Consider the following 22,889-nt stretch of genomic DNA (forward strand, 5'->3'; position numbering starts at 1 on the left):
CTTAAGCTGAGTTGAGAATGAGAAGGTGCTGGTCTCGTGGAGAGTGCGGTAAGGGTGCTCCTGTCGGGCCAGGAGGATGAGAAGAGCCCCCGGGTGTAAACCTTGACCTCCTGTAGATTACTTTCCCACTTCAAATCTAATCATACATCGCAGTTCACACCAACAAATAAGTAGGCAAAGAAGACAGTCATGGTGAATTATATAAGCTGCATAAAGATACTGTTTGTTTTGCTACAATTAAATAGCCTTTTAAAAAATGTTATTTTCTTAGTCTTATGTTATCTTATTATGAATTAACTGAGAATCAATAAGCTCTAATTAACTTCGAAGCCATTTCCCTTCTGGTATATACGTAGTCTTTTAATTTCTAAGAAGTAAAATATGACAATTATAAGTGTTTTAGACTCTTAAAATGAGAACATAAAATAAGATGATTTTTGGCCTTGTTCTCCTCTTTTATTACCTTAGTTGAATTAGCAGCTTTACATCTGATAATCATACACAAATATATATAAAATTTTATTTTTAATATTTATAATCCTGTTATGTATAAGGTCACAAATATCACTTGACTCTCATTTTGTGACTGTACTTTTGGAATAAGTGACTTAAATTTTGTTTATAATTTCTTTTCTGTGTAACCAGAGTAGTAGTATTTTTGGTTAGTGCACTGGTACTATTAAAAAAATCCATCTAGAAAAAGCTAACAAACAATGCTACCCTTACTTATTATTGCACCTGACGTATTTAAAAATAGCAACAATGTGTTATTTAAAGATTGGGCTGAGCTGACGTTTGACCTGTAAATGCTAGTGGATGAGAGTAAAGACATGGAACTAAAGGCTGACTAACGAAAAGAAAAACAACACATATTCTTTAGGAAAACTTCAAATATCCAATCAATAGATTTGATTGTAACTTTACAGGAATTCTAGCAGTGTGAACTTCGGCTGCCTTCCCTGAAGGTCTCAGTAGAGACTGAAGATCACAAACTAATTGATGTTGCCTTTCTGTCTTAGGGTCTGAGCATATAAAAAGGGTGTTAAAAAAACAAAACTAAACACAGTACCTGGAAACTAAAAGCCACAGTGGCCGAACATTCAGCCCAGGCTCGAGCTGCTCGTTTTCACCAGCCCTTCTGATGTGGATGTGCTGCTCCCCAGAGCCCGCCAGGCTGAGGGCTGCAGTGTCACCACAGGCGCGCTCCGCCCGCTCGCGGGTTGTTGTAGACGCTGACTCACGAAGTGCGCCACGCGTGTTTCCCTTCTGACAGTTATACATGCTTTCAGCTTTATTTCATCACCAAAACATTGTCTTCCCATTTTTTCTCGCATATTTGGTAAATTTATTTTGATAAATTTTTTTAGAGGAGATACTTTCAATTCATACTTGTAGTGAATTTTTAGCTCTTACATTTATAAATTCTCTGTAGTTAGAATCATATTTTAAGGGCTAGTGTGGGACTATGCTGCTTAGATCTTGCTTATAGAATTTTAAAGGATCTTTTAATATACCTTTTTGGTGCGCATAGAGTCCTTATAATGTTAATAATTACTCCTGATTTATTTGTTAGCTTATGTATTCTTATATTCAGTCCTCATTTTGCAAAAAGAATGGGTTGTCTTTAAAAACTTGTTAGTAAGTAGTTTGAGAATCAGAAGGCATTTTCCTGTTGAAACAGTATTATAGTGATTTAGTTCCAGCCCAACCTAAAAAGGGTCCAGTTTAATCAGTGACATGTAAATTATGGTGATATTATTGTTTCAGTTATGCCCAATTAGCATTTATGCCATTCTTTCTATGGTACAAGGCATTCCAAATTTCATCTTGGGATACCGTTTCCTCCTTCTCATTCAGTTTGACATTTACTGAGTGCGTGTGCTGTTCAAGGTTCTTTGGGCTTTGGAAAGCTGAGAAATCCATGAAAAACAATCTGAAGGGCCAGCCCAAGATGTGCATAGCTAATGTAGCCACAGGGCAGCCTGTGGTCAGTGGGTTCTGTAATGGAAGTACAAGCAGGGAAAGGAGAGATAAACACCCTGCAGGGAAACCAGGGAGGCTAGTGTCAGAACTGAAGTTAAAGGATAGAGGCAGCTAAGTAAAGAGCCAGGAGTGACTTGGTACAATAAGTTGGCAGTCAGTTGGTTCAGGGGTAGATGAGACAAGTAGTAATGATGCTCTTACCTAGGATAGTGGCAGGGGGTGTTGAGTATGAGACAGACGTGAGAGGCCTTCTAGACCTGGTTGGGCAAAGATTTGGAGAACACTCGGAGCAGCACAGAGTCTGAGATGGCTTTCAGGGTTTCAGCCTGGCTCTTTTGGGGGAAGATGAATCCATTAACCTGAGGTAAGGAGCGCTGAAGGAAGATGAGATTTGGGGTTAAAGTTGATGAACTTTACTTACACGTACTGTGTTTGAAGTGCCTGGGTGGTCATCCATCCATGCACCCATCCACCCGTCCATCCAGATTTACTGAGCATTCATTACGCGCCGGATCCTCTGAGGCACAGGGATGCAGGAAGGCAGTTGCAGGCTGTTGACAGTGGATCTGTGCATGGCTGACAGTGGCCCAGCACGTAAAATGCTATAGAATAGTTAAGCTGGCACTTAACTGTTCTCTAGCTGGCACTCAGTTGCAATTGGGGGTGTGGAGCTTAGAGTAAAGTTATAGCTCAAGGGGCACGTGGAGGACTTACGTGCATTAGAGGGGAAGTCAGGGCGAGCGGGTCCCCAGCCGTGGGCTCCACTGTGGGAGAAGGTCTCGTCCTAGAGCAGCGAGGGGGACTCGGCCAGGACAGGCTCCCAGGTCCTCAAGTGGTGGTGGTGCTGCACTTGATGCAGGAGAAAAAGCCCCTCGCCGGCTGGTCATACTGTAGACGTTAGCAGAGGAGAGTGCAATACGTACACGGATGGAAGGTGCTACTCCACGGGGTTCAGGACTGGGGACCGAGACTTCTCTTGCTCCCAGGTAATTTTTATGTAGGGAAGGAATCTCTGTCAGTTTCCTTAATGAGGGCCACAGAAGTACTTCTTTTCCATATTTACGTATGGAAACTAGAGCAAGGAGCAAAAGATACCGTTTGCATATTAATGTTTATTAAAAATTTCTAAATATTCAATCTCAAGCTTTTTAAAAAAATGTTAAAAATGTCCAAGTTTAATTCAACATCAACTAGTTATTTCTTATTATAAAAATTTCTTTCATTTGAAAAATTGCAGACAGCAACCGGTAACGTCCTCTCTGGATATCATGTGGAAGACTTAGAAGAGGGTAAGTACGAAACTGTATAACTTCTGGTAGCTGTGATTTTGGGCATTGCTTCTTTATTGATTATTGGGAGGAAATTTCTGAGTTAGATTACATGTTAGTGGAGGTACAAGAGAGAATATAAAGATTTAATTTTAAGAAGTAGTGCGGATGGAAGCAGTTTGTTCACTAGCCCCTGTCATGGAGTAATAGAGTACGGAGATGGGAGGTAACCCCGGAAGTGACCTATTTTGCCTTCTTTCCTCCATGTGCACAGTTCTGAACTTGAACCTTGCTCTTAGCAATCTGCAGAGGGAGGTCTTTTCTCCTTTCTCTCTATCACAGGCTAGTACAGTTACTACTTTTTGGAAGTTCTGACCTGTAAGCTACGTTGTTCCTGCCACAGTGAAAGTCTGTGATCTCCTCTTCTCCTGCCAGAGGAAGGTGAAGAGAGACGGGCATTCATTGAGCGTTTGCTGAATGATGTCTGCCATGTAGTGGCTTTCACAGAAACGAGTACTGACTTCTTAGAGTCTTTCTTCATCTCTTTGATAGGTGATAAAACTGATGTTCATTAAGGTTCGGTAATTTTCCCGGTCACGCAGATAGGAAGGGGCGAAACGCAGCTTTAAGCTCAGCCGGGCGGAGTGTGCTTTGGGGGCGGCGGAGCGCAGTGACCGGTGAGGACGTAGAAAATGGCTACAGGGTCCTGGGAAACTTGCTGCTGCCCAGCCTCTGGAGCTCAGCCGTTTCTCTCTGACGCTTTATTTTCCTTGGCTTATTTGGAACCTTTTATCCAAGTGCATTAATTAAAACTCATTGTATTCAGAAGGAAACTAATGTTATTTTTTAGCTCTTATCTCAGAATTCACCTTTTTGAACTTTATTTCAATTATTAAAAAAAGATTACTTCATTCAGTGCCATGTGTCAGACAGACCCTAAGGAACATGGATGGTAAAGTGGAACTTCTTCTCACTCCATATGCAGTACTGGAATTTGTTTTACAAAATTTCCTTCCAGGATACCATAATTTTCTCATTCCTGAAACAGTTCCTAATAGAGACACGGCTCATACGTAAGAAATGACAAGCATGCCAACACACCTCCCCTGTAGACGCCAGGCAGGAGACTGCACTTGGAAGTGCGTCCGCCAGTCGCTGGGGTAGAGCAAGGGTCATTGATGTGTCTTAGCTGCCGTGTAACTGCTTCTTCAGTGATGTCTAAGTTTCATATGGCTAAGTGATTTATAATTCGTTTGACTGGTAGATGACTCTTTTGGTAGAGGCAAGCATGTCATGTTCTTTTTACATCATCTGAGATGATGTGTATGGAGGGTTTATAGTATTTCTTACACATTAAAATATCAGAATTATCAGCAAGCCTCAAATGATAAGACTATATCCTGATTACTCTCTAGGATCTTGTAATGGTTGGCATTTCCGCCCACCACCTAGGGGAATCACAAGCAGCGAGGAATATACTTTGTGTAAAAGGTAACGTGAATTTTTTTTTTAAACCAATGACATGTCTTTATTCAAAGGATAGTTAATTTTCCTTCACTTTTTGAAAAGTAGTAATTCAGATTTAAAGAATATGTGAAGGAAGAAGCATAACAATTGAGTAAAATGGTTTATTTTCAATTTGAAACAGAAGCCAAAATGGTCATTATCATTAAATAATAATCAAAACCATATTGATGATCCTTCTTTTAATTATAAACAACAGTGATCTAAATGGAGATTGTTAAGACTTCTGTAATACCAGTTGGATTAATATGACTCAATTTAATTGCTGGTCTCTTGTTTATGTGAAATTTACCTAAATTATGGTGATTGAAGTTGAAGTTACCTTATTTAAACTGAAATGGAGCATAAAATAGATAAAGAAATCTTAAATTATTTTAATAACTTTTCTAAAAAAAAAAGAAAATCTATTATCACGTAATCTTATATAGAATTTATGAGTAATTTATATTTGAAGGGCTAACCTTTCAAAATTTAATAATTATATGTTAAGGTAGAAAGAATTATTAAAGTTACATCAAGAAAGGTTCTTTTTATAAGAACTAGAAACTATTGGTTCTTTAGATATAAGTTCTAATTACTCTAGGTTGCTTTTGATAATGACGGAAGTTTGATATGCAGCTTTGATGATTGAATAGTCAAGAGGTCAGGTTTGATTTTATTGTAGAAATAAAGAAACTAGGTAGTAAATTTTTAAAATCCTGGTGGCATCAATGTTGTAGGAGAGGTAGAACGCGATCCCGTGCAAAGGAAGTATGAGAAAATTTATAGTCCAGATGAGAATATCAAACCTTCAATTTTTAGGGAAATAATTTAAAGCAAAGCAATAGAAAGACAAAGAAATATTTGGCTTATTACGACATACTGAAGAGAAACAAATGCATGATTTTAAATGTGTCTTAAGCATAAGAGAACTTAATAAATAGCATAATTTAAGTTCAAGTACTTTATGTATCATCAAGAAAAGCTTTAAATACACTCGTCTTTTCAAATAGGGTGAAACACTTGATAATTTACACTGTGCTGTGGTTCATTTTGTATTTCTTATATTTTTCCAGTTGAAAAATTATCTGTAACATAACATTGCTTTTATCCATTTGCTATTTATAGTTTGATTTTCATTTTTTCTCTCAGAAGATCTTTTATTAATTTTTGAATGTTTAAAAACTGGCTGGATCTATTATTTTATAGAGTATTTAAAAGTTAAAAAAAAAAGTTACTGATCAAAGTCTTGCATTTTTATCTCTTTTGACCATTGAATTATCAGTTGAATTTTATGAATTTACCCATTGAAGAATTTAATCTGACTATTGAATTAATTGTGATTCTTACATAAAACTTTTATTCTTAATTTATTTAAAACTTCAAGCAAATTAATATAGTCCAATATTCTCAATGAAATATAGGCAATAGTAATGTAGGGAAGAGTGAAAGCATTACATTTGAAGGTGAAAAGTAGAAGCCTTGAAATGTTAATTCAGTGACATATTACTTTTTTTTTTTTTTTTTTTTTTCCCAGAACAAAATTTCTAGTATGTGGAAAATTTTCTTTAGGTCGTATCATTTTGGGAAGTAGGGCATACCTGTGCTTGACGAACTAATCCACTTGATGTCAGTGTTGCTTTAGAAAAATTCTGCTCTAAGAGGAATTGTCTAACAGAGTTGTTATACCATGAAGGAAGCTACCTTTGCAATGCCAGTTTTTGTGGGTGGGGGGCGGTTATGAATATGTTCTGCTTTGTCATCCCCTTAACTCCAGAGAAAGAGGTCAGTGAACATGGTGGGGGTTGCTGTTTTGATTAACTGTTACAAATGTTTTCTAAACCTCTTCTTCCTCTTCGGTGCAAGACATGTGATAAATATGGCCTTTCAGGAGATGAAGTTTTGTTTTTGTTATTGGAGAGTCGGAGGGCAAATGCTGGAAGTTTATCTTTTAAATGGTCCAACAAAGTATATGATAAAACAGTCTTTCCTATTCTACTTAGATTTTTAGAGCAAGGAATCTGTAGGTATGGTGCCCAGTGTACTTCAGCACATTCCCAGGAAGAACTAGCAGAATGGCAGAAAAGATATGCTTCACGGTTGATAAAATTGAAACAGCAAAATGAGAATAAACAGCTCTCAGGCAGTTACATGGAAACCTTGATAGAAAAGTGGATGAATTCATTATCTCCTGAGAAAGTGGTGAGGAAAATAAACTGCATTTTTTTGTTTGTTTGTTTTAAACAGTGCCCTTGTTTGAGTCTTGACTTTATTTCGTGCTGTATCTTGGTTTATTTCCCTATCCTCTATGTGAAACACTTGATTCTTGATAAAGTGTTTTTAGTAGCAAAAGTAGACCCATTTGCTAAAATAAAGAGCAGAACTAAGCCATTTGTTTGGAGACTTGCAGGTATTATATTAATTTGTCTTCATTCAGGGAGTTTTTATTGCCATTTTTTGTTGTTGTTGTTGTTGTTGTTAGTTTTCTTATGTCTCTTATTTTAGCTTTATTATATTTTGTGCTTATAAAAATAACTGAAAATTAATGTATAAAATACCTTGCTTTGTAAACAGTTCCATCAGCACCTTTACCGTTGACATTTATTTACCATGCCAAAAGTGTGTGTTTGTGTTTTTAGGAATAAAACATAACATTAACTGCTCTCTGTTTTCAGCTTAGTGAATGTATAGAAGGAGTAAAGGTAGAGCATAACCCTGATCTGTCCGTTACTGTCAACACCAAAAAATCTCACCAGACATGGACCTTTGCTCTCACTTGTAAGGTATGAATTTTGTGATAGTTGAAGAATATATATGTCTTTCAATTTTCGTAAAGGTTTTTTGGACCTTTAAATCTGTGTGTTGAAAGAGCATTGAAAATGTTTTATTCTAAGTGCATTTTTATGTAGGTTCTATATTGTGATAAGCATATTGCTGTATTTTGATCATGAAGGGTACAGGTTTTTCTTAGATTTTGAGATAAAAGCTTTGTAGATGTTTAGATACTTGCTTATTTATTTATTTGGTGAAGAGGTCTTCGACATGTTGTCTTCCAAACTTAAAACATAGGATGGGGTTCACGGCTTGTAGTTAACTATTTAAAAATTGAATTGTTTAATCTGGTGGTTCTAAGATATTCAAACAATGAGTTTGTTTTTCATTTTGATTTAATGAAATCACAAATTCTGTAATAACGGGTTTTTAATATGAGACATTTTCTGCAGTGCTTCCCAGCCTGAATTATAATGTTCAAAGTTTAAGAATGAAGCAAAGTAAAATATTTCTGTGAATATATGCAGTGGAAAAGTTTTGTGTACTTTTTGGTGATGTTTCTTCCACTGTACCATCTGCATCTTGGGATGAAAAATCTGGGAACGTTTAGCTTCGGCCTTGAACCCAATCCAGTGTCTTCAGAGGTCACTGCTCTCCTATGAAGACCTCCTCCTTGAGGCTAGATAAAACTTTTTTAGGCCAAGGGTATGGAAAGTTGGAGGTGATGGTGATACAGGGTGAAAGCTTTTGCCACAGTGAAAGATTAATGTATCACAGAAAGAGCAGGGAGGCTAGTAATGTAGCGTAAATGTATCATTTTTGAAAATGTCAGCCATATTGAGATATAATTGACATCATAAATATATCATTTTAACAACTGATTTTTTTTTAACCCTTCTGATTTTTTTTTCTTAAATGGCTTACGAGTACAACTTGTATTTTTAACGTAGTGTCTTAGAAGCATGGGAAAGTAAAAGTCCCTTATGGAAATATTTTCATTGAAGAGCCCAATTACAACTGGATTTTTCACCCCCTTGTACTCAACAAATTATTTTAACTTCCTTGTAGCCTGCAAGAATGCTGTATCGTGTAGCATTGCTTTATGACGCTCATCGTCCTCATTTTAGTATCATTGCAATATCTGCCGGAGATAGTACTACCCAGGTATCACAAGAAGTCCCAGAAAACTGTCAAGAATGGATAGGAGGAAAGATGGCCCAAAATGGATTAGATCATTACGTGTATAAAGTCGGGATAGCATTTAACACAGAAATATTTGGAACTTTTCGCCAAACCATAGTTTTCGACTTTGGATTGGAACCAGTACTCATGCAAAGAGTAATGATTGATGCAGCTTCTACAGAAGGTAAAATTTAGACTTTTTTCCCCTGATAATGATGTATTAAAAGGCACTATAACAGCAACATTAAAAGATATGTATTGGCCCCTAAATATACCATGGACAGGGAGGGAATAGTAAAGAAAAAGATCCCAAGTTTATTGACTCATTTACTGTGTAATGGGATTCGAATGGTTTGCATTATGCCCTGGTCACTTCATACAGTCATCAGGCAAAGCTTGCTTTGAGGTTCCCCAGACTTGTATAAGTAGATGATCAGGTCTCTTTTGGTCTACCAACTTCATTTGATGATTTTAGCACAGTAAAACCTTTCAGTATTAGTTTGGGTAGAATATCATTTCAGTGGTAATTGTGAATACACCTACAGTGTCTATTTCCATGTTCACCTGATGGTCCAGTTAACTTTGCTGATATTAGTACATTATCTCTGAATGGAAAGTCCTAAAAATAAGCTTTCACAACTTGATTTTACTAGTATAAAGGAGACCAAAGTGCCTTTAATAGGATCTGCTTCATGTTCTTGGGAAGAGGTCCCTGGTTTTAACACGCAGGCACCTGCAGAAGATGGTGAATTACTTTGTAAATTGTCATGTTACTGCCTAAACCTAAATTTTATGCCAAGATCCAACTGGATAAGGGAAGGGCACGTTAGCCTACCTTTCTTTGGCTCTTGGTTGGATTTATAGGTGCTTTATTTTATTTCATGAGCACTAAATAATTATTTAACAAACACTTCATACAGCAGAGCTGTGTGAAACTTGCTATTATATTGACTGTAACTAAGCATATTGTGGAGGATGTTTTTCATTATGTCCACAGTGTCCCATTTATGAGAACCTAGAAGTTTTTTTCATGAGTAACTGCTAGGACTTTATTTTTTGGGCATAACGAGCAGGTGAAACTGGTTCTGTCCCCTTTACCTTTAGCTGTGAGGAGGGTTAAAGCAACATTTGTGCCAAAATGGAACAAGTAGGTGTTACCTTCTTGTATATGTGCTAATATTATTACCCATCCTTCATTTTACTCATACTTTTCATTTACTTTGATCCCTTTTACCTGTTTTTATTCTGTTGTGTTCTGCTTTTGTCATCTTTTTACTACTCTTTGGAATAAAAATATGTTAATTCCCATAGCCAAACAGATACAGTAGTTGATGAAATAAAAATACTTGATTTATATTTACTAATAAAGCAGTTAGTTGGCATATTTTTTCTGTAAAGGGCCAGATAGTAAATATTTTAGGTGTTACAGGGCAGATGATCTCTATTCCAATTACTCAGCTCTGCATTATAGTGAGAAAGCTGCCATAGACAGTATGTAAATGGATGGGTGTGACTGTGTTCCAATAAAACTTTATTTTCAAAAACAGCGCAGGCTGGATTTCTCTTGAATGCAGTGGTTTGTTTACTCTTACGCCATTACGTTGCTTTTAGAGACTAGAACTTGAGAACTACTAGATTGCACCCTTTTTAAATCATAAGGAGATTTAAAATCATAGAGATACTGACATGCATCTCCTACTCTCAAATATAATTCTAAAAGGATGTTCTTGGCTTACATGTGGGTTGTACTTTAAAAGTTTGCTTTTAGATTGTGGCTTTTAACTCATGACTCATTTCCCATAAAAATAAGTTTGTAAGTGTTGTCAAAAATCTGTACTAGTTAATAAAAGCCTATTTAATTAATAATATAAAATGTTAAATATCTGCAATAAAAAGAGAAAACGATACTGTTAAAACATGATAAGGGAAGTGGTGATGAAGAGGATTTCAGGGCACCCTCATGGGCTTGAGAGATTGAGGGTGCTTTGGCTACTTTTGCCCCAGCTATGTGCTACTTTTCCAGTTGGAGAAACAGAGCAGTGGACAGACTTCAGAGGTAAATAGAATTGGATTCAAATCCTGATTTTCTACTTAATTCCTGTATGACCCTGGGCAGAGAACTTAACATCTCTGAGCTTCATGTGGAAACATCTGGTAAATGGGGCTAGTAATATCTGTCATAGAGGATTATCGTGAGAACTAGAACTAAACCTTGCACAATATCTGGCACATAGTAGGCATTTAGTAGTAGCTGCTGATGTTATCATTAGCCGTCATTAGGATAATTTCTGATTTGCAAACAGAAAGAAAAAAGGAAGAGAGAAGCGTTTTTTGTTTTGTTTTGTTTTTGTGTTTTTGTTTTTTTTAGTGAGGACCAAGACTAGGGTGCAGCCAAGGGACTGAAAAGCAGAGATGAAGACCCAAGTTATTGAGACGACAGCACTTAGAGATCTTGGCAAGAGAAGTTGTCCCAAGATGAATGATGTTTTGAGACTGGTAACTGGAAGAAATAAAGAGTCTCATTTCTGATGTTTCTGATATATCAGTTTGAAAATATAGTAAAATTTATATTTGATTCAGATATGGTAGCGGGAATTAATACAGACAGGGATGTTCTCCCATCTGGGACCAATACTTTATACCCTCCCCCCTTTCTGTAATAGTATATCCTTTTTCTTAGTGACCTTTTTGCAGTTTGATATCTTTGCCTATTTTCCTTTAAACAAGGTCTTACTTCTAAGTTGTTATGTTATGGAAAATAATTGAATAAAATCAGGCATTTTCTTGAACTAATTTGGAAACATTAAAACAATTTCACATAGTGAAATTTGTTTTTCAAGGACATACATAGGAAAAACAAATATTACAAGAGAACAATATAAAATCTACAAAATGTATTTTCTGATAAGATATTTTGAACATTATAAAGAGAAAAACTTAAATCTAGGTTTAGGCAAGCTAGATGACATTTGATTGGCTTTTTTTGGTCATTACTTAAATTAGCTGACCTGTTGTGCTCATTTTTAGTTCTGTCTTTGATATTTTTACTACTCTTACAATTGATGTCGTTTTTTTTCATTGTTTTTTCCTTGTTGGTGAGGTTCAGGTACAGAAAAAGGCACTATATGAACTAAAGAAAAATTTTTTTGGATTAAAGATGTGCTTCTCACAAATTTGTGGCAAAGGACATTTACAAAAGAAGGAAGTTAGTGAGTTTTCCCCTTGCTTAGAACACAAACTGCGTTATACACTTTATACCTCAGTTTGAGTAATAGAAAATTTTTGCTTGACAAAACTGATCTGGAATTCTGCTTTGAATATCTGGAAGCTATATGTTGGAAATTAGTTCTTATATTTAAATTTGAAAACGATATTTATTACACATTACTTTTAGTCTAGCAATGTATGTTAAAATTAACATTAAAAGTTAGTACGTCTTAAAAACTATCTCTGGCTGTCAAAGTTGTTGGTAAATTAAGGACATGTTTATATATATAAATATATAATGTTTACTATTATGGGGTCAGAAAATTAATAGAAAAATTGATTTAAAAAATAGGGGCTTCCCTGGCAGTCCAGTGGTTAAGACTCCACGCTTCCAGTGCAGGGGACGCGGGTTCGATCCCTGGTCGGGGAACTAAGATCCCATATGCTGCGTGGCGTGGCCAAAAAGAAAAAAAACAGAACAAACAAACAAAAAATAGTATATTTGTCAATAAAAGATAAATGTAACTGAGTAGAAGCATGTAAAAAGTGTGAGGTACTCCTATGTTGTTACTCTGCTGTTTTAACTTTTTATTAGCCTCATTAAGAGAACAGACAACATGGATAAGCTAAGAGATGTTCATCTTCCGTCTGAGTAGCTCTTTTAGTGAAAGGAACGATGTTGAAATGGATAGCTGAAGTCGTAGTTTGGGTTTCCTTTGGGATTTTGTTTTATTGTTGATTTGGGCTGTGAAGATTTGTAAAACCACGGACCAAAATGTTTCCTAAGGAAGAGTGTTGTATCCAATTTTGGAATTAGGAATCATTTCATCTCATTCTCTTTAAGTCCTAGATAAATATACCTGTTTTTAATAAACCCTACATTTGACATGCATTTACTGCATGCCTCTTGTGTGTTAGCCTTTGTGCTGGGTATGTAGGACACTGCATGTTTTTCTCCTAACTTCTTATCCACGGTCCAGGGTTTGTTAAGGATAATTTTCAAGTCTGCTGTACTACATACTTCAAGATAAAACAAGCCAACCCTTTGGATGCTTTATTAGAATAGTAACTATGCGGCTGAAATGAGAGCATTTGCTATTCACAGTAGTCAGAAGGGTGAGGGAAGTTGGGAAGCAAATCTTGTGTCAGACTAGTTATTCCAACGTTGAATTCTATTTTTGATAGTAACAGTTCTTCCCATATGTTATCTTCAGGAAATTAGGTATGTTCTAATTATCTTTAACTTTTTCTTATGAATTTCTCTTAAAATACATGTGTAGCTTCTGCCTATCATATCTCAGGGTAACAAATTCCGAAGGTTTATAATTTGTCAGGGTTTCAGATTTATTATTATAGGAGTTGGTTAATAAGTCAGTGTTAAACTCTCCCTAAGTGATTTTATGCATATTGATTCTAACCTGTTCACTTTTCATCTTCCCAGAATGTTTTTTTTATTTTATTTTAGCCTAGTTTAGACTGAGGAAGAGTGCTTTCTTACCACGGATGGACTGGCTCAGGCTGCCCTGAGCAGTGTTCACGTCTGGGTTGCATGTTAGCTGGTGCATGTGCTGCACGGGGTTGGCGGGGGGTGAGATGAGCCCCAGGACTAGCGTGTCCAGTGTCCCCCTGGGGGAGCCTCAGCTTCCTCCTTTGTTTAAAGAGGAGCTCTTGAGACCTAATGACCTTTAAGCACTCTAAGTAGGTGGGTAATTGAGCAGGTTTAATGAGAAGCTTTTTGCAGCTGAGAGGATTGGAGGCAGAAGTTTGTCTCCAGTTGAACATGAGCAGGGAAAGAGAAGTGGCTTTTGCAGAAGGTACCCTCAGTAGTCACTGGCCCCAGGCCATCTTGGACGCCTGAGTGAATGGCCAAGGTCAGTGGGTTGTAGACGTTTTGATGCCGGCACACATGGATTTTCCCAAGATTCTTCTCTCTGCTCCCCTAGCTCTCCCCTCTCCTATATTGTATTTATAGTTATTAAAAAGATGGAATAAAATTTAACATTGTTTCGGAATTGTTTTGAAATTGTTGTGCTACCTGCTAAAGACATTCATGTTAAGAATTTCATAAAATCAGGGTGGGAATCATGGTACTAAATAGGTAAAATGAGAAAAACAAATACTGTTTCTCATGCCACTTTTCCCAAAAAGCCTGAATACTTTTAGCCCAGAGTAGAATGATTTTCTGTGAAATTTGCTTTGTATATTAAATAGGTGATAACAAAAAGCTTTTTTAAAGGAAAGCTGTACCATTTTAAGTTTGTTATTATCCCAGTTACTTAAATGGCAGTTAGGAATAGCTAGTGACTTTTTAAAGAATGTGAATATAATATTGATGTAGGTATAGTCTGAATCAGTTTCTTATTTAAAACAAAATTATGAAATATAATTTCCCTATGCCCAAAGAATAGACATCCTTTTATTACATATTAAATAAATTCTTCAATGCACAGAGTTTAGTGTTTTTTTTTAAAGAGCTGGTTATTTGGTCTCTGTACCATTAGTGTTTCTCCTTTTGACTTTTGAATTAAGGGAAGAAAATTATGTACATCCTTGCTATTTTGTTAATAGTATCTGATCTTTAGTGATGGTATAATCTGTTTTAGGAATGTTGGCGTTTGTATAATTTAAATATTTTTTATAGCTATGATCTAATAAAAGGATAGGAAGGGCCCAATTTTGGAGTGATTTAGGAAGAAAATGTGGTTAGTTTATGAAACTTCTCGTGAGGCTATTGCAAAAACAGACCATCATTATCTCATCCAGAGGATTCTAAAAATGCAAAATTTTAATAAGAAGACCATCTTTATATATTGATGGTTATAGTTGTGTTTATATTGCCATTTGATGAATAATAAAACTGGCATGTAAAAATGCCTTTTCAAGGAACAGAGATTAGAAATTAAGACTTTTACATTTTAATCTTTATTGTGATACTAGGATAAACTATTTTCTAATATTGAGAAATTTCTCTTGGTGGATGAGTATACTTATATGTTTATAATTTATATATAACATTTAAATATAGCAAAATCTGTCACTAAGCAAGACAAGACAATTATACAATCTGCTCTCATTTCAAAGATAGCACAGGATAACTTGTCTTTGCACCTTGGAGACTGATCTCTGTTTAAACTTTTTATTATTTCTTCCTAAAATTTATCTTGAGTTGTAAAACCATCTTTCCAATTAGGTTATATTAAAACTGGATCTTGGCCTAATGAGTTAGTTAAGCAACTTTTTTTCCCCCTTTTGGTCAAGTTTCATACTTATAGGTGTATGTGTGTCCCACCCAATAGGAAACTGAAATGCTCTGTGGATAGAGTGAGGCTACCCAGTGCTCGGGGTTTATGTTACGGTGTATGTCACCCGGTGCTGGTTTTCTGCTGCATTTTTTTTCCAGAGCTGTGAGAACTCGATCAGTCATTCATTTTGACATGGTGCCCTACTTACCATGCAGTTTAACTGAGGCTAAACTGGATTTTTCTGAAATGGCATTTGAATAGTACATTTTATCACTTTTAATGTGGAATTTAATGTGGGAAAAAAACACGGAAGGTTTTTGTTTCTCTAATAGGAAGAGAAAAGTGATTATCACCTGATGAGATTTTGTCTTATGAGAAATTTACCATACTTTCTTCCTGCAGATCAGATTTCTCTTGACTAAAGAGTTAAGTTCTAAGTGTTAATCTGTATTTTTAAAATGTTAATAACTATTTCTGGTATGTCCTAGCCTGAGGTACAAAAAAATATTTTTTACATGAATTCCTATTTATGTTATTTTGTTAACCTAGACAAAAAAATATTTCTGATATGGGGAAAACACTCTGTCAAATGGGGTTTTATATTGTTTCATTTTTAAGAACATTAGCATACAAAATTCTCTTACCAAAATGCACAGTGTATTACTTGAGAATTTTAATGTTGTGTTCCTTTATAAATGTGTTTTTTGTTTCCATTTAGATCTTGAGTACCTGATGCATGCAAAACAACAGCTAGTAACCACAGCTAAGCGTTGGGATTCTTCTTCTAAGACTATTGTAGATTTTGAACCTAATGAAACTACTGATTTGGAGAAGAGCCTTCTTATCAGATACCAAATTCCTCTCTCTGCTGACCAGCTATTTACCCAGTCCGTTTTAGACAAATCATTGACCAAGACCAACTATCAGTCACGGCTGCATGACCTTCTTTATATTGAGGAGATAGCCCAGTATAAGGAAGTCAGCAAGTAAGTTACTTTGGAAACACTTTTCTTTTCTTTCTTTCTTTTTTAAAATCTCCCCTTTGGATAGTATTTTTCATGTTTAAAATACGGAGGGGGTGCCTAAGCACAGCCCGGTAGTGAAATGGCTGTTATTCAGTAGCTGTCATCCAGTATTGGTATATGAGCTTAAGGGAAGAACTGTGCTCATCTTGGCATCCCTAGTGTATAGTGCCTTGCTCACCTCCACAAGCCTTGCTGCCGTGCGCTGGGAGTATAAACGCATGGTCCCTGCTCTTCCGGAGGTCTCTGTCAGTGGGAGAGCAAACACTCAATGATTATTTGTCCAATAAATGTACAAGAACTGAAGGAGGCCACATATTTTGAAAAGTAATCATGAAAGTAGTATTGAGGGAATTCATACTGGTTTCTTACATTTTAATTATAAGGATCGGACTATACAGGAACACCTCAGAGATAGTGTGGGTTCGGTTCCAGACCACCACAATAAAGCAGATATTGCAGTAAAGCAAGTCACATGAATTTGTTGATTTCCCAGTACATATAAGAGTTAGGTTTACACTATTCTGTAGGCTATTAAGTGAAATAGCAGGATATCTAAAAAAAAAAAAAGGTACATACCTTAATTAAAAAACACTTTATTGCTAAAACATGCCAACCATCATCTGGCCTTCAGCAAGTCATAATCTTTTTGCTGGTGGAGGGTCTTGCCTCAGTGTTGCTGGCTGCTGACTGATCAGGGTGGTTCGTGGTTGCTGAAGGTTGGAGTGGCAGTCTTATTTTAATTTCTTAAAATTGCTGCATCGAATGACTCTTCATGAACAGTTTCTCTGTAGCAGCAACACTGTTTGATAGCATTTTATCCACAGTTAGAACTTCTTCCAAATTGGAGTCAATCCTCTCAGACCCTGCCACTGCTTTATCAACTATGTGTGTGTCATGTTCTAAATCCTTTGTTGTCATTTCAACAGTCCTCACAGCCTCTTCACCAGGAGTAGATTCCACCTCAAGAAACCACTCTCTTTGCTCATCCGTAAGAAGCAACTCCTCATCTGTTAACTTTTTATCACGAGATTGCAGTACCTCAGTCCCGTCTTCAGGCTCCACTTCTAATTCTCGTTCTCCTGCTGTTTCCACCACATCTGTAGTTTCTTCCTCCACTGAAGTCTTGAACCCCTCAAAGTCATCCATGAGGGTTGGAATCAGCTTCTTTTATTAAACTATGGTTAATGTTGATATTCTGCCCTCTTCCCATGAATTACAAATGTTTTTAATGGCGTCTAGAATGGCAGATCCTTTCTAGAAGGTGTTCAATTGACTTTGCCCAGATCCATCAGAGGAATCACTGTCTATAGCAACCATAGCCTTATGAAATATATTTCTTAAATAATAAGACTTGTTAGTCGAAATTACTCCTTGATCCATGGGCTTTAGAATGGATGTTGTGTTATCAGGCATGAAAACAACATTAATCTTGTTGTTCCTCTCCACCAGAGGTCTTGGGTAACCAGGTGCATTGTCAGTGAGCAGTAATATTTTGAAAGGAATCTTTTTTCTGAGCAGTAGGTCTCAACAGGGGACTTAAAATATTCAGTGAACCACGTTGTAAACAGACGTGCTGTCATCCAGGCCTTGTGGTTCCATTTATAGGGCACAGGCGGAGTAGATTTAACATATTTCTTAAGGGCCCTGGGATTTTTTGGAATCGTAAGTGAACGTTGGCTTCAACTTAAAGTCACCAGATGCATTAGCCCATAATGAGAGTCAGCCTGTCCTTTGAAGCTTTGAAGCCAGGCATTGACTTCTCCTCTCTAAAGTCCTAGGTAGAGTCTTCTTCCAACAGAAGGCTGTTTCATCTACATTGAGAATCTGCTGTTTAGTGTAGCCACCTTCATTAAGTATCTTAGCTAGATCTTCTGGATAACTTGTTAAAGCTTTTTGCATCAGCATTTGCTGCTTCACCTTGCACTTCTACTTACATTATGGGGATGGCTTCTTTATTAAACCTCGCGAACCAACCTCTGCTAGCTTCAAGCTTTTCTTCTGCAGCTTCTTCACCTCTCTCAACCTTCATAGAATTAAAGAGAGTTGGGGCTTGTTCTGGATTAGGTTTTGGTTTAAGGGAATGTTGTGGCTGGTTTGATCTATCCAAACCACTAAAACTTTCTCCATATCAGCAATAAAGCTGTTTTTCTTTCTTACTATTTGTGTGTTCATTGAAGTACAACTTTTAATTTCCTTCAAGAACTTTTCCTTCACATTCACAACTCGGCTAACTGGTACAAGAGGCCTAGCTTTTGGCCTACCTCAGCTTTTGACATGCCTTCCTCACTAAGCTTGATCATTTCTGGCTTTTGATTTAACGTGAGAGACGTGTGACTCTTTCTTTCACTTGAACACTTGGAGGTCGTTATAGGGTTGTTAATTGGCCTAGTTTCATTACTGTTGTGTCTCAGGGAATAGGGGGCCTGAGGAGAGGGAGAGAGATGGGGGAACGGCCAGTTGGTGGAGCAATCAGAACACACACAGTTGTTTGCTGTCTTGCACGGTTGCGTTTTGTGGCATCGCAAAACAGTTAAAATAGTAACATAAAAGATCACCATAACACATATAATAGTAATGGAAAAGTTTGAAATATTGTGAGAACTACCAAAATGCGACACAGAGACATGAAGTGAACAAATGTTGTTGGAAAAATGGCACCTATAGCCTTGCTTGACTTAGGGTTGCCATAAACCTTCAATTCGTAAAAAACACAGTATCTGCAAAGGACAGTGAAGTGCGATAAAACAAGGTAGACCTGTACTTTTACACGGTCACCTTAGAATTCTCTTTTTGAAAATGGATTGAATGAAACCTCTCAAGATTAGAAAAAATGTATTTTGGCTTGAGGCTGAATTTGATAATCAGGTTTATCTTTTTTTAAATTTTTTAAAGAAAGATGATTTTTTTTCAAAACAGTCCAGATATTAAGAGTTCTTTTTATGTTAAGTTTTAGTATGAGATGTGTGGAGATGGTAGGAATAATACTGCATTTCATTTAAGTGTTAGAATATGCTTCTGAGTTCTTTCAAGATTTTTTTTCAACTTCTCTTGTCCTCAGCTACATGCTGTTGTGCATTCAATAATGATTCCACCTTGAGGTGAAATCGATTTCATTCTCAGATACACATTTCCAAAAGAAATTGGCTCTGGCTGAAGCCGTCATGTGCATGTGCATCAGAGTGTGTCGTGTGGCCTGCAGGACTGGGGCATTGTGGCCGCCCAGCAGTGAAGCTGGCAGGACAAGCCCGATGTGCAGGTGCCCATTTCATCGTTGCAGCGGCTGAGGCCTCTGTCGATTCAGCCTTGGTTCTGTGGCTCTGCCTCAGTAGACCCAGCTGTTTTTTGGCTTATTACCTTGGTTGACTTTTGTTGTCATTCATTTAGTCAGAAATTGCATGAAGGGAAATTCACTATATATAGCTTTGAAGTGTTTTTAAAGTTACACTCAAGAGGTATAACTATTTCTAACATCGATGGAGCCATATTTCTTTTAGCCAGAAGTATGGTTTTAAATCGGTTGAAAACTTTCATGGGCTACTATTCTGCCATTTCCAAAAATGTTAGGAATCCTGTAAGCTTTCAAGTTGATTTTAAAATGTGACATGGAACCATGGAAAGATGGTTTTTCTTCTTTTTAAGACATATCTTTGTTAATTATAGGATATATTTTGTATTTTAGGTATTTCTGAGTTACTAAATCTCAAAAATGCATATTGTTTTAATACTTAAGAAAGCTTACTAATGTCTTTTTAGTTTCAGCCTGTTAATCTTTTAGAAAAATTAAATATTAGTAGCTGTAACTTTGAGAAGGTCTCTAATGTCTGCATCTTGAACATATGGTGACTCTTCTGTGGGAAAAGCTGTATTTCTTAGTTCTAGTGTCTCTGCCTCAACAGTTTTGTTGCAAGGCACAACTCAGTGTCATAAAAGAATTCTCTTATTGCTTTAAAACTGTGAGATTAATTTTTCATGCCTGCTAAATTGTGATCAAGTGTTTTGGGATGGTAGATTCTAAAATAGATGTAACAGTAAAACTTTAATATATTACCCAAGTTAGTTGAGAAAACATTATAGGATTACAAGAAATTGTTAGGGAATAATATGAAGTAGTTGAAATGGGAATATGGTGCCTGGAAAAAAAATCAGATTATGACAAACATGTAAAATTAATTCAATGAACAGAATTTATTGAGTATTCAGAGTGTTAGTTTCTAGGCTGGTCATTGCTGATTCTGAGGCAAACAAGTTACGTTTCCTCATTTCGCCAGAGCTTGAATGACATATCAAAGTCAGCTTTCTGGACCAGGTGGCATTTAAGCTGAATTTTGAAAAACAGGTAATTGTCAGGTGAAGGAATAGGACAAAGGTATTTAGTTTGAAGACACAGGATAGGAGAATAAGAGCATAGAGTTGTGGGGGAAGCTGCAAGTCGGTCATCGTAATTTTAATGGAAGGGGGGACGTGTGTGGTGGGGTGGTGAGATAGAAAGCTGTTTACACTTTACCCTCGGAGCCGCCTATCATCAGACTCGCATTTTACAGAGACCTTCTAGTGGTGGCTTGGAGAATAGATCTGAAGCAAGACATCATGGTAGGAGTTTGTTAAAGTAATTCAAGTTAGAAATGTTGAGATGCAGATAATTTAGGAAGAAGAGGAACTAACAGGGCTTGGTGGTTGTATGATGGGGAATGAAGGTTGGTGAGAGAGACAAGGTCAAGGATAACTTGGTTTCTGGCTGGGGCAACTAGGTGGATAGTGCCATTACCTGAGCTGTCTAATACACGGGAGGATTGGTTTGGGGTGGTACGTGGGGAAGTCAGATGGTGATTCTCTTTTGCTTTTACTGAGTTTGCAGAGCATGTAATCCAATGTGCGTATTTGGCAGTTAGGTTTACAGCCCAGAGCCGAGAGATCTAGGAGAGGGCGTCCTCGTCTTGGGAGAGCCCACAGGGTAAGAAGAGGGCAGGTGGATGCTTAGAAGGTGGGTGGTGCTTGGATGGAAGACGGAGGAACAGCCAGAGAGGTAGGAAGAGAACCAGGAGAGTGTGACTGTGCAGAAGCCAGTGGAAGAGGGAGTTTAAAGGAAACGGAAAGTGGTTGCAAAGTAGTAATAATTTTTAAAAAAGATCAGAAAGCTGGACATCAACTTTAGCAACAAAGAGGTCATTTGTGAATTGAGAATGGACTGTAAGGAATCCCTTTTCTCTGAGAAAGCTTTTAATGACCACACATCTCAGTTACGTGGATGGTAAAAGCAAAGTAGAAGTTTAAGTGCATTTGAAAAAACATGAGAAACCCAGAGGTTCCTGTTCTTCTGCAAAGCATATATTTTATTTTTTTTTAAAAAGGAAGGTGAACATAGATTATATGTAAACTGGGGAGGGTAGTATACTTTTGTTTCATTTTATGACTTATTTTTATATGAATCCTTAGTGCACATTCCGGTCTTCAAAGAATCAAACATAACTAGATAACATACAATCTGTGTTTCTTTAAATTATATTGTACTTTTCTAGTTTGGATCTAGTGAAATATGGATAGAGAATGAGAGAAATATAACATGATTTTTTAAAATTCCACATATATATATATATATATGAATGATACACAGAGCAAGTACTCCTAGAATTCATTTGATCCTCATAGAAAGCCACGTTATTAAATACTAAATTTATATTTATAATAAAGTATATTTTTACATATCCTTTTGGAGCCTTAAGTATTCTATTTTAAGTGTTTTTTTAAAATTTATTTTATTTATTTATTTTGGGCTGCGTTGGGTCTTCGTTGCTGTGCGTGGGCTTTCTCTAGTTGCGGCGAGCAGGGGCCACTCCTCGTTGCGGTGCGTGGGCTTCTCAACTGCGGTGGCTTCTCATGTTGCGGAGCACGGGCTCTAGGCGCACGGGCTTCAGTAGTTGTGGCGCACGGGCTTAGTTGCTCCACGGCATGTGGGATCTTCCCGGACAAGGGCTGGAACCCGTGTCCCCTACATTGGCAGGCGGATTCTTAACCACTGCGCCACCAGGGAAGCCCTGAAGTGTACTTTAAAATAACTAATGGAGCTTATAAACGCTATGACTTGTTACGTGCATAAATAGCTGTTGAGATGTGTTATTTTCCTTGAGTGTTTTCTTATTTCTATTAAAATATTTCTCTAGTCTTACAGTTTTCTAACTTTAAAGTGTATAAATGGAAACTCAAAATTTTAATATAATGTTTTAATTAGAATTGGTTTCCTAATATTGTAAGCAGTACAAATGTTTGTGTTACAGAAGTGTATAATGTTTTAGAAAAGGGTTTTTTTTTTCTTTTTCTTTAAGAATTTATAAGACATTCTTGACATCACGTATCCAAAAGAAGATCTGAAAAGAAAATTCAGTAGTACCATTAAAAAGTAGCCTTTTCCACAAAAGGGTGTATAGATTATAGAACAATTAAATTTTTTCATTCAAATTTTTTAAACCTTATTAAGAAAAAGGAGAGAGTGTTCCCATTGTTACCGCTTTGTCTTCTCTCTCACAGCACCATTTCAGAATGGCAAAGGAGAAGAGCTATTAATTAATTTAAATCTTTCTTTCACTTCATCTTTCTTGACTGTGTGAATTAATCTTGATTCTCTGTGCTTCTTGCACACACATGTTCTCTTTCATGCTCACATGTGCTCATGGAAGTGGGAGTGAGTGCACCAGCCATTGTCTAGTAAGATA

At 36.8% G+C, this 22,889-nt stretch overlaps 1 protein-coding gene across 6 annotated transcripts in view; it reads left to right on the plus strand.

The window, feature by feature from the left end:
• HELZ (helicase with zinc finger) overlaps window positions 1-22,889 on the plus strand; it is a 156,404-nt gene that overhangs the window by 40,710 nt on the left and 92,805 nt on the right. For all 6 annotated transcript variants that reach the window (XM_036835893.1, XM_036835892.1, XM_036835896.1 and 3 more), the window contains 6 exons: window positions 3,221-3,272; window positions 4,667-4,742; window positions 6,758-6,956; window positions 7,430-7,537; window positions 8,595-8,892; window positions 15,876-16,143. In XM_036835893.1, coding sequence (XP_036691788.1) covers window positions 3,221-3,272; window positions 4,667-4,742; window positions 6,758-6,956; window positions 7,430-7,537; window positions 8,595-8,892; window positions 15,876-16,143 — 1,001 coding nt within the window. The remainder of the gene's footprint in view (window positions 1-3,220; window positions 3,273-4,666; window positions 4,743-6,757; window positions 6,957-7,429; window positions 7,538-8,594; window positions 8,893-15,875; window positions 16,144-22,889) is intronic.

Source organism: Balaenoptera musculus, chromosome 20, assembly GCF_009873245.2.
Source record: "Balaenoptera musculus isolate JJ_BM4_2016_0621 chromosome 20, mBalMus1.pri.v3, whole genome shotgun sequence".
NCBI lineage: Eukaryota > Metazoa > Chordata > Mammalia > Artiodactyla > Balaenopteridae > Balaenoptera > Balaenoptera musculus.